The 12435-nt window shown below is 37.8% G+C and overlaps 1 protein-coding gene across 9 annotated transcripts in view; it reads right to left on the bottom strand.

The window, feature by feature from the left end:
* Window positions 1-357: 357 nt before the first annotated feature.
* LOC101792807 (zinc finger DHHC-type palmitoyltransferase 20) overlaps window positions 358-12435 on the bottom strand; it is an 87883-nt gene continuing 75805 nt past the window's right edge. For 7 of the 9 annotated variants that reach the window (XR_011806486.1, XR_011806489.1, XR_011806488.1 and 4 more), the window contains 5 exons: window positions 11070-11196; window positions 9754-9843; window positions 8674-8789; window positions 8172-8249; window positions 358-6026 (listed from right to left, as the gene is read on the bottom strand). Coding sequence is in view for 1 of the 9 variants with exons in the window: in XM_072032685.1 (XP_071888786.1) it covers window positions 8675-8789; window positions 9754-9843; window positions 11070-11196 (332 nt within the window). In the remaining 8 variants the exon portion in view is untranslated. The remainder of the gene's footprint in view (window positions 6027-8171; window positions 8250-8673; window positions 8790-9753; window positions 9844-11069; window positions 11197-12435) is intronic. The other 2 variants (XR_011806487.1, XM_072032685.1) reach the window with 2 other exon arrangements.

Below are 12435 nucleotides of genomic sequence, written 5' to 3'. Positions count from 1 at the left end.
TTCTATAATTCCATGATTCTAATTGTTGAATTTAAATAGCAGTATTATCATTATGGCACTGTCAGATTAAGTCTTAATTACCCTTACTTAGAAAACTATTCTGATCTGATTCTGATGAACTGCTGTTGATCAGCAACCTGATTTCTACATACTGTTTCGTGTCCTGAAGGAATATTATCAGCCACAAGCTAAGTTTTCTTTATTTTTCCTGTCAAAACCAAGTGACCTGGAACGTGTGTCAGGAGTGAGTGTAATCTTAGGTTGTTACAGCTGGAGTGTAAAAGTCATTTCCATCACCAGTTACAGGTATGTTCCCAGATACGTGGCAGTTCTTGCTGATCTAATACACACATGCCATTTTCAGATTATTTCACATACTTTTATTAAGTCAATGTTGCATTCACTGATGTGTCAAATACATTAATATTTTTTCACTTTTGAAAATAGGCCTAAAATAGTACAACTTTGTATTTAAACATGAATTACATTTCAGAGAAGGATGAACAGGTTCAACACTGATGTGTTCAAAGTCTCAAATGTGCTTTCTAATGGTTATAAACGGCTTGAGATAACATATGGAAAAATATACATATGGGCAAATTGCACAATGCAATTAAAAGATGAAGGAACTTCCAGGCAAAGTAATGTGATTTTGTATGTAATTCATTATAAAAGCCCATTTTAAAAAGTTACTTCAAGTATTAAACTATAAATGGCAACATGTTTGTTTTCTCTGTGCATAGGACTAGTCCTATCTGCAACATACAAAAAAATATAATAACTGTGTCATTACATGTATCTTACATTTAACCTGAAACTTAAATACAATTCATTACAGGTTTAGGCAGCACAATTAAAAATACCTGTGGAAGTAGAACAGCGAGGACACTGTCATTAGTGCAACTGTTGATAACCCTTGCTGGCAAATACAAAAGGAAGTGCAGTGAGAACCCAGGGGTGTTTAATTCAGGTAAGTTTAAAAAGAGGGTGAGGGGACAGGCTGAACGCTTTAACAACAACAGGACTAGTGCTTCTTTCTTTCTGTGATGTCTTTTATGGTCTTAAATACTTGCAGTTCAGAAAGATTTAAGTTTCTCACAACAAAGCTGACAGCAACAGGTTAGGGGACAGGAGAAATGAGAGAGAAACACGCTAAGCATTTAATTTGTCAGCTAAATAATGTAAACAGAAGGGAATCCGCATGTCACCATTAACACTTTGGTGCCAATAAAAGTGGATACTTAATCCCCAACGCATGTGCTTGACTGCTAAGCATGTGCTCTCTATTTCTTGTGGCAGGGCAAGGGGAAGGAAAGGTGGGGATACTCCCAAAAAACCAACAAAAGCAGTTTTGTAAACATCAGACTTAGCAATGTAATGGAAACAAGGTTCAAGTAATTGCTGCAAAACAAAACAGCCAAACACCAGTTTAAATCAGCATTAGCACTAACTACAACTTGCAGTTTCATTACATTTTGTGACAGTTATGTAATTAAGAAAAATGCGTATAAAAACTGTCTATATATACAAAATAAATTGATAGAAATGAGTGTAGTAAATGTGTTCAGTATTATAATAACATTATATGCAGCTGCTCTCTTTGGTGCCATTTAGGGAGAGAAGATCCTCTTATGTTGCATACCCAGCTATTTCATTTAATTTGTTTGATGTACTATGAAAAATGTATTCTTGATCTGCATTTACACTTAAAGTAGCTCCTTGGAACCTCTTTAAATATATACCTGAATCCCTCAATTACACATGACTTTAGCCAGCATCCTCAAAGAACACATACCATGAAGCTCAAAGGATTTATTTATTTATTTATTTTTAATAAATATGATCAGTCAGTGCTCCAGATCTAGGCAGATCTGTTTTGTTAGAGTCGATGCTTCTCTTGGTACATCTGCCACAGACATTAATCCTGCTACAAATCCTGCCTTTTTTTTTTTTTCCTCCTCATGGGGCTCTGGTGAGCTACAACTGGACGAACTTCAAACTACAGCATGAGCGGATACTGAATAGCACTGAACTTAATGAAAACTTCCAAAACTCTCCAAAATTATTTAGAAAGATAGAAAAGCAACAAGATCAAATGAGGGAAGAAACTACCTGAAAAATGTAGGCATTTAACACTCTAGAAAACACGCCTGGTTTCTAGATAGCATACCAAAAGAAGCTTGGTACTTCTGCATTACATGTTCAAAGGGTAGGTTTAACAAAAACGTTACCACGATTTCTACTCAAATCACTAAAAATAGAAATGTCAGGAGTCCTTCTAAAGTAAGCCTCTGAATATTTGAAGTTTGGAAGTGGAAGTTTTCAATCAAACATTTATGGTACATCTAACTTGTCAGTTATTAGAGAAACCGATACATGGTCCTGCCCTCTTCCCATCATATGCCTTTGGTAGGAACAGCAATTATGTGCATCTTTACAGTCTGTAAATAAACCAATTGTCTGGGGAAAAAAATAATAGCTGAGGTTTCTAAAATTATTTTGAGGGACCTGAAAGCTTAAGTGCTGTTATTTTTAGCGATGAACGTAAGTTATTTCTAGGACTTGCTGACATGTAGCATAGAACCAGCATGTACAACACAACCCAGCACCCTACAACCGTTTTTGTTCTTAGGATCCATCTTCCCTTCCCACCTCCTCTCCTGGAAGTGTGCAGCAGCTCAGTGCATGGATGTGAGCCAAAAAGCCCCATTTTGTGGTGAGCTCCTACAGACCCCTTCCTCTGCTAGCAGCGACACGCGTGTCTGCTGGCAACTCAGCAGCCCAGCAGCTTTTTGTTCTTTACACCAAAGTTGGTTTTAGTTCCTGGCTTGCTCCTTCTTTTCGCCTGTCAGCATTCTGTGCTGCTCAGATACAGCACTGAGAGCCCTTGCTTGTGGCTAGGGAGCTGGCAGGACAGGAACTCAAAGACACAAGTGAAGCCACTGTCTTACCTTAGCATTGCCTCCTCCCTGGCCAGTGCCTGCAAGGAAAACCTGGTGTTCACCATCCCCCTCACTGGGGAACCCTAAAAACAGTTCACCAATATAATTTGGTATTAAAAAAAATGAGGGGGGGGGGAAGGGTGTGCATTTGGAAAGATCACATTTGAACCATTTTACTACATTTTATGTTTTTCAAGTGACTTCTCAGTAACATCTGCTTTTCCACCAACAGTAAGTCCGGCCTCCAGAGTATCCCAAGCACATCGCTGTCCTACTTTTGTCATTGGAAATGTGAGAGAAATCTGGGACAAAATGTATTTTGTATTCGCATCAAGATGTCAGAACCATCAGCTCTTGAAGAAACGCCACCAAAATATGAACCAATTTGCTACAGAACACACATGGATTTAGCCCAGCCTGCTTACCTGCATTTTTTTTTCCCTGTAGATTAACTACCCTGGCTGAAGAAATCAAACAAGTTATATAGATGTTAGCCTACAGTATACATGCATTCATATGAATACATATGGAGCACTTCGGGGGGCTGGGAGAGGACAGTGGCTATACTGCTGGATCTGTGAGGTTTACCACATCAGAGAGATTTTGCTTCTAATCAGAGAGATTTTTGCTTCTAATTCTGCTAGGGAATGACTATGCATGTATTTATCTCTGCTGTAATACACTGATCCAGAAGAAGAGATTATATCCAGGGCCCTCAATTACAATTCCACCAGTGTTTGGGGCTGCACATTTTGGTATTTAGAGCGAGCAATTTGAGCTCACTGTCTTTTGTCTCTGTTCTCTTCCCAAGAAATTCTGCTGATGCATTCTCTCTTTGTGAGCTCAACATGTCAGTATTGCTGAAAGCTGATATTCAGATGAGCACTTTGCACTTGACACTTGAGGAAAAAAATAGCTAAATCTTCCAGATTAATGCATAGCAAACGTTTTTTAATTTTGAAAATTAGCAAATGCAAAATTTATCATACAAAGTTTGAAGACACATTTTGCAACATCTGAACATAACATGCGAAGTTTGGACCATTACTTCTGTGTCAACAATATTCAACATTACTTCTGTGTCAACAAAGTTTTGGTGTGGTAACACAAGTGCTAATGCTAATTTTCTCATAACTACTTGAAATTTGTTTAAATGGTACTTTAGAATATAAACTTGTAACTTTAGAACTTGTACTTTAGAATATAAACCAATAAAAACTTGTGCCTACATTAAAAAGACAAAATAAAAGTATAAAACAGTATTTATAAAATTTATCATACAAAGTTTGAAGACACATTTTGCAACATCTAAACATAACATGCGAAGTTTGGACCATTACTTCTGTGTCAACAATACTCCACAGTAACCAAAACATGCCCATAGATTCTTGAAGTGTTCTTGTTCCAAAAGAGTAACATTTAAGAAAATTTATACTTTCCAAAGACGAAGAAAACATTTGTTTAAGCCTTACAGTATAGTCGATACCCTTGTATTTCCATCATGAACATACTGGACTTAAATAGCAACCAGTCTGGCAGAGAAACCAAACAGGTTTCCTTTGTCCACATCATCACTCCAGCTACCACCTTCAGTTTGTATCAAAACAGTTTACATCTATCTGTAATCAGCATCGGCTGAACATCAGAAAAGCTTCAGACAGTACAACTATTTTTCACGTTTGTCAGGTGCAAAACACCAATAACACACAAAGATGAAGTAAGTAGCTGTCTTCTCTACAGAGGAGCAAGAGAAAATGAACAAAATCATGTCCTTTGCTGTTGGTCTTGAGCTTACGATGGACTTTATTCCTCACACAGGAAAGACATTTTGCCGTTTGTGAACAGGGTACATCATTACACAAAGCACTCATCTTTAGCAGTTCAGTATCGCTTAAAATAGACTTGGAAGTGGCAGACTAAAGCACACAAAGTTTTGGTGTGGTAACACAAGTGCTAATGCTAATTTTCTCATAACTACTTGAAATTTGTTTAAATGGTACTTTAGAATATAAACTTGTAACTTTAGAACTTGTACTTTAGAATATAAACCAATAAAAACTTGTGCCTACATTAAAAAGACAAAACAAAAGTATAAAACAGTATTTATAAACCATCAAGAGTCCCATATAAAAAGCAGTACTCTTCCAGTTCCATTTGCTAACAACACACAACTGCACTAACCCTTTTCTCAGGGGTACTTTGCCGTTTTCTTACTGCCTCATAGGGAACACTGTGGACATTAACAGAAAATGTAACAGTTCGTTCATTTCTTCTTGGGTTGGCTTTTCTTTGTGTGCTGAGAGGCAATTGTTGAAAAGTAATAATCCATGTACTTGCAGCTAAAAGACAGTTCACTTTGAGCTATGCTCTTGATATGGTTAAATAAATCAAGTTAAAAGGATGAGGGGGCTCAATTCTATAGCAAAAAAAGCAACACCAAGTAAAAGGCTTTTGCTTTGTTGGCATTGCCTTGTTCCATAGCACAGCCAGTGGAAGGAATCCTCAGTCCTGACATACTTGGAGAGCTACAACCATTATCACCCAGTCCCTTCCTTTCAATAAAACCTGGTGTTTGTGCTATGGACAGTTGCACTTTAGACTCATCAGCCACACTCTATGTCAATCCCCACAATCCAATCCCTCCCCCTCTTCTTTATTTTTATTTTTTTCTTCTTTCTTTCTGTTCTCTGCAGAACCTGCTATGGAAGTGGCTTCTGCAGTGCCTAAGGTGTAAAGTTTGCCTGTGAGGAGGTAGGAGTCCTTGCAGATCTACCCCCACCACCGCAGCATAACAGAAATGCATAGTTCCCACTCTGGACCTTGTGCATCCAAGCAGGGCACTTCAGGATTTGGCCCTTTGGTAGCAGTATATATATAATTCAGTGCTGCATAAATGCACGTTAAGAATCTTAAGGCATGTCTTAACTTCCCTGCTCTGCAATAGTGCTTACAAGAATCCCTTGGACTGTGCAGAAACTTGAATTTCTTGTCTCTTCCTAAAATGTTCGTGTTCCATTTTTTTACTGATCAACTTCTTCCAAACAAAATTAAGTAATATTCAAGCACAAAATATGTTGCAGAAACCTAACAAAACAAAACAAAAACTCATTAGCGGAATTGCACCATTAGCTTTGAAAAAACCACACAAATCATACTGCATTACAGGAGTATCTAGATAACACAGGTATTTTACTGCCTCCTGACTGAGACTGCAGCTAAGATAACTTCAACTCATGATTAGCCTTCTGGGAGGTGTTTTTTTCTTTCTCTTTTTTTTTTTTTTTCTCCTTCTTCTTTTAAACCTCTTATGTTTTATAAGATTATCTCCACTAAGAACGTCAAATCCATCACCATTGACCCGTGACTAAAGCCTCTTGGATGTCTGGTTGGCAAGAATTGCTCATTCATTTTTAATTAAATTGACACATCTGGAGACACAAATTATACAATTTGTGTCTAGGTGAGTCTGGGGACTGCTGGCTGGCAGATTTCTCTTCTTTTCTGTACAATGATGTGGGAATTATACTGAACTCAAGCCATAAATTCGATTGCTTCTACTGCATGCCACAGGCATAAAAATGAAAAAATGAAAAATACAGCTATCAGTTTGCTACAAGGCATAGCAAAGCGCATGGAATAGATATTTTGGATCTCACAGCTATTGCATGGCTGCTTCCAATTCTAGGGGACTGGAATTAACAAGCTAGGCGATCAGAAACCAATCAGATCCAACTAGACTCAGAACAGCTGAAACCCTGTGGTACTGAGTGAAGTATTCCTTGAGATAACACGTACCAAAACGCTTTGTGTTGGGTGTGACTGTGACTCATTTAATTATAAAACTTTTAAGTCTATGCAGCTTGGGGAAGTGGAATACACTGCACACCATCTTCCTTCATTACATTTGTCTGACTTTAGGATGAGAGGGAGCATGGAAAGGGAAGTCACACCAAACTATTACCAGTTAATAATCTGGTCTAAGCTGTCAGTCATGCTCCCTCTCTAGGTCAGTGGACAGAGGGATTAAGTACATTCTATAATACCCTGTCAAAGACTGCTGGCATGAACTGATCTCAGAAAGTATCTATTCTACTTTTCATAGAAAGGAAAGGACTGAATAAACTGTTTAGATCACATTATATTTTATATAGCTAGAGGCTGAAAGGAATCCCTTACTAAGGGACTCATTTGAACATTTATACAAAGTGTCAAGAAAAGTACTACTAACTAATTTTAGTTATCCCTCGTGAAGACTTTTTAGATAGACTATTTCTTAATTTAAAAAAAAAAAAAAAGAAAAAAGATGATCCTAAAATTTAAGCTTTAAAAACTTAAAGACTGTTTTCTCTTCAAAGAAAATGGCACTTCCTTGTAAGTTCCCTTTGTTTCCAGCTTTTGCTGCACTTCTGTGTCATGGGTCACAAAGAGGCAATACAGATTTCCTCATGCAGGCCCTTCTACAACTCTTTAAAAGAAACAAAGGGAGGTGGAGGATAACAACTTAGCCCTCAGCATCTATGGTTGCTAGCTGTCCAAATCAGATCTGTTCCTCTTCTAGAAATAAAAATTTAATAGGAGTTTATAAACTCACTGCAGCATGAAGTCAACATAAAAAAGAGAAATTGAATTCAGTCACTGGAAATACACCAAGGCAAGCAGCAGCATTTGCTACATTTCCCTAGTGCAAAGTGTGCAGTGTGCACAGAAGCTCTTACACAAAAGAAAATCACTGTTAACGTGTCGATGTGTCACAAGTGACACAAAGCAGCCCAGATGTAGACACCTATAGTTACCGACACCTTCATTCCTTGTGCACGCACTTTCTTGAAGTACAAGAACAGAGCATGGTAAACCAATATACAAAAACAATATAGTTAAGGGGCTATTACTTGAGAGAGTATCAAGACTTCCATATTGAAATTGCCTGTTTAACAGATGAGATTCTTTTCTGTGGTCAGGTAACAAATGCAGCATTACACACTTCAATGTAAATGACAGGATTAGGCCAACTCATCTTAGATCTAGCCAACTAATGTTTCCTACAGTACAGCATTACTCCCATTCTCGTCTTCTGGAGAGCCATTCTGAGCTTTATGCAGACTTTCCTATGACTCATCCAACATCAGAGGGCTTCTCTGCACTCCATGACTAGTGACTTTTAACCTCAAGATGTCTATTTTAGTTTACTCACATGTATAACGAAATAGCAATCAATGATGTTAGTCTTACCTGTTTCTCATTGAGATGGTTGGTTAGTAATAAGCTGAGATCAGCTTTCCAATGAAACTATAAGATGCTTTTTTGTACCTAAAATATGAGAAAATCTCAATTGTGTGTTTTTTTGTTGTTTTTTTTTCCAGATTTGCACAGCAAGTACCAAAGACTCCAAACCAGAAACCATGCTTATCATGTTGTACCTATTTCAGATAAATATTTTCCTCCCCCTTAATCAAATATAATCAATCCAAAATGTCTCAGAAGAGGGAGCTAGAAAGCCAGAGACACAAGTTAACCTCAACTTATAAACACGCCGACTGGATTATATGTAACATGTTGTCCTCTATTTGACTCCAACCAATTCCTAAGGACTTCTTAGACTTAAAAAAGAACAAACCAAACCAAACCAAAAAAAAAAAAACACCCACAAAACAAAACAAACACAATAAACCAAACACCCCACCCACCATGAACAAAATGACAGAGTAATCAGAAATGTTATGGTGCAGTCTACCTTATTTAACGTTTTCCTCTTCAGGGTCAATTTCTACCCATTGATCGTCACTGGCTAGCAATCGAACTTGTGATTCACTGAGTGGTTGAGGAGGAAAGGGCTGACTGGCTCCAGAGCTGAAAAGCAAGCAAAGTCAACAGGAATTCTGTAATTGCAAGAGTTGCTTATTTCAGACATTTCTAGATTGATAGGCAAGAAATGGCATGCTGACAACAATGTTACTGCCACACAGTTACAAAGAAAACCTAACCAGCACTATCTGGAAGAACAACTTGATGTTGTATTCCATGACTAAAAGCTAGGGTGTGCTGCTGAACATCTTAATGCAAAAGGCTACTCTGCTGTTTGCACAAGGGTACTGCTCTTGTGTAAATTCCACAGCTTGCGTGGTACTGGAAGCAACTTCTCAGTCTTGCCTTTGCACCCCTTGCTGCCTGATAACTCATGTGGCTGCTGTTGACAACAACCTTCAGCCATTCACCAAACACAGAAGCCTTCCAAAATTACGTAAACGTCCTCAGAAGTTTCATGTACTCATGTGTCCTTGAATCTGAAGCAAGCTTCCTGAAAATACAAGCCATGCAAATTTGGAGGTTTAAAATGTAACAACCTAGCAGAACTCCACTGCTCCAACCCAGCAATAGCCACATTATTTGCCTCTCATGCAAACTGTGACTCAGCATCCCTTGCTTAGGCATGCTGGAGGAAGTGAAATGCAAGTGGTATTTACCCATTATTTCATTCAAAAAACATATCTTAATAATGCTCCATGGAAAAAAATACTTCATTCTTCCCTAGGACTTTTTTTCTTCTTGTTAAAAGAGCCTGTAAAGTCTTTTACTTTCACTACTGTTCTGTTTCCTTAGAGCCACATCCTCTTAGAAGTCTAAAACCAGAAATAGCCCTTCTGTATCAAGCAGCATCACATTTATTAGATTTGATTTACCCTATCCTTCTCTGAAGGCTTACAAATTCACTTTGAACCTGATAATAAGATTAAAAATTAAAACAAAAATTTTTGAAACATTTTTTCTTAAACAGATGAATTATGGCACAGTACAACTTAAGTGCAATAGTTACCTTTTGGCAGGTTCAGTTTGGGTTGAGACAGTTACTCTCTCTGGATCCATAATCACCAAACGAGTTGGAAAATTACACCCATCGCCCAAACTAAACCAGAAACAAAGATTCAAATCACTGTTTGCAGTTGACAGGCTGGAATCAATTATTAAGTGCAATGTTGAACTCCAAACTTGAGCAAGGCATTCCTACCACTAAACCCCATAACCAGTTAATTAAGCTTTGGAGCTCAAACAATTCCCACCCTACCGCTCAGTGTGGGCTGCTGAGCACAGCACTTGCCTACATATTTCAGAAACAACATCGTGTTTCTCTAGAATGTAGCCCTGGCTTCTCCCAAACCACTGGGCACAGGTAGTCAGACTATCCAGTGTTTATAATCCCAGAAGCACAAACAATATTCTGGTGGTCATCCTTTTTTCTTCCTCCCATCACTGAGATCAGCTAAGCCTTCTTTTGAAGCAAATTCAGTCATTCAGGGAAAATACCCATCTGTAATATATCTTCCACCTTTTTTTTTTTTTAAAAAATCACGTGAAAAGTCATGTCAATTGAGCAAATGGCTCAGGCAACTTTAGATCTTGTTATTACCCCTGCTGTTTTTTTTCCAGACCTCAGTTTGGCAAAAAGCTTCACCCACATTTTAAGCTGATACACAAGCCTCCAAAAGCAGTGCTGAAAAATGGCACCTACTTTGTTCTGCTGATTTTCTGGAGTGGTTGGAGAGAGCAACACGTCGGTCTTACTTTACTGAGCTTCTCAGACATTCGTCTGCAACTTCTAACACCAGTTCAGATCAAGTTTTAAAACTGCAATTTTCCAACATATCAACATTTTTTTCTCCTGCTGCTTATTTACATTCATTTCCTCAGAAGGCTTTTAATGAAAATGTCATGTACAGCAAAAGAAAAGCTGTCAAGTTTGTTGGGAATAAGAGGGGGTGTTTTTAAAACTGATGTTGTTTCAGTGCAGCTCAAATTCAAAGAGCATTTGTATCTCCCCTGTACCATTGATTTCTGCTTTGTAACCAGGCACTAACAGTACCAACCAAAAGGCGTAGAATTTTTGAAATACAATTCATAAATCTTTCCAAACTTCTGTATTTAGAAGGCCCTTGTAAAGGAGGCTCTCATTGCTAAATGAAAACCCTGTGCAGAGTCTTCCTAGTTTTCTCCTCCAGATTTTCCTCATGCCAATCACATAAGATTTCCAAATCAGCTTTCCAATTGTGCTTCATTTTTTTCAGAGAAAGGGAAGCAAGATGCAAATTAATCAATCAATTTATTCCCTAATTCATTTCAAGTCAGACCACACACCTGGTAAAAATAGGGAGCAGCCAATACTTCTTTTCATCTCCAAAAACCTCCCTTAGATTTTTGCCATATCCAAGCGAAAAGCCGTTTTCATCAGGTCCATTTCGAAACATGGGTGCACGGTGTGATTCTGGAAAAGAAAAACATGCAACTTTAGAGCAATAAGCAGTCAGAAAAAAAAAAAAAACACACAAAAAAACAGACTCAGACTTCTCTACTGTCAGAGTCTCAGGAAAGTTAAGACTATCTTGATATGTATTATGGGGGAAAAATGATTGTCACCTGAAGTAATAAAAAAGCATTAAAAAATCTAAGCATTAAAGTTCTCGTAAGATCAATCATCTTTCTCTCTTTACATTTAACTTAAGGTCTGAGGCAAAGCAAATTACCATCAGCATGCTGAAGATAACACATCCTTACTTCACTGACGGCTCTCTCTCTTTGGCCTGTGCATGTCTGTGAGCAGACGATCTCTTCTGCACAAATTAGCAATTTACCATTGGGCATTACTGTACCTAAATTCATACAGGACAGGTTTTTCCCACTCTGCCCAGGGCTGAAGTCAAACTAAGAGCATACCACAGTATCAGAGAAAGATGAGATCTATTACATCAGAGAAACAGACACCATGAGGTACAACAAACCACCTAAACTTGACCAACCTACTATTTACCTAGTCAGACAGGTTACACATTTGGCCAAGAACCAAGGGGACTCATTCCTCTCTCCATACCAACACCTTGTCTTTTCACAATCATGAACCAGAAAGTAAATATTGATTGTGCAGTCAATGACCAACAATGACTTTTGGGCAAGGAATGTGCTAATTTTTTTTTCAAAGCTAAGAAAGATACTGTGAATGTTCCTTAGCTGTAGATACATAGAAGGAAAATGACTTGGCCCTCCTGTCAAGCAACTAAAAAACTCCTTTTTGTCCACTGAAAAATTCTAGCAAGCAGGAAGTAGTATCTCTTTCCATTAACTCATTTACTTTTGGGGACTGAAATTTAACTTCCAACAAGAAGTAGAACACCTTGACTTTAGTTGTGGCAATAACCACCAGAGCCCTTAAAAACAAAAAAACAAACAAACAAAAAAACACTTTAAAAATGCTTCAGCAGGAACTTAGATACTTTAACTAATGCAAGTAACTTCCTTACACCAATCAATGACATTTAGAATGTTTAGGCACAGAAATTACCTGCAATCCGTACTCTTTTATTACTTCAGAAACATGCATCAGTGTTTCCATTTTTCTTGCAGTGCTTTTAAAAGTCACTTCCTAATACCAAGGTCCACCTTCTCTCACAGGATTTTAAGAATATTCTTTCAGATTTGGAGCAAAATGTATTATTATATTCATACACAG

Source organism: Anas platyrhynchos, chromosome 1 (assembly GCF_047663525.1).
Source record: "Anas platyrhynchos isolate ZD024472 breed Pekin duck chromosome 1, IASCAAS_PekinDuck_T2T, whole genome shotgun sequence".
Taxonomy (NCBI): domain Eukaryota; kingdom Metazoa; phylum Chordata; class Aves; order Anseriformes; family Anatidae; genus Anas; species Anas platyrhynchos.
Note: the sequence above shows the minus strand (reverse complement) of the source record. Positions and strands in the feature narration are given on the sequence as shown.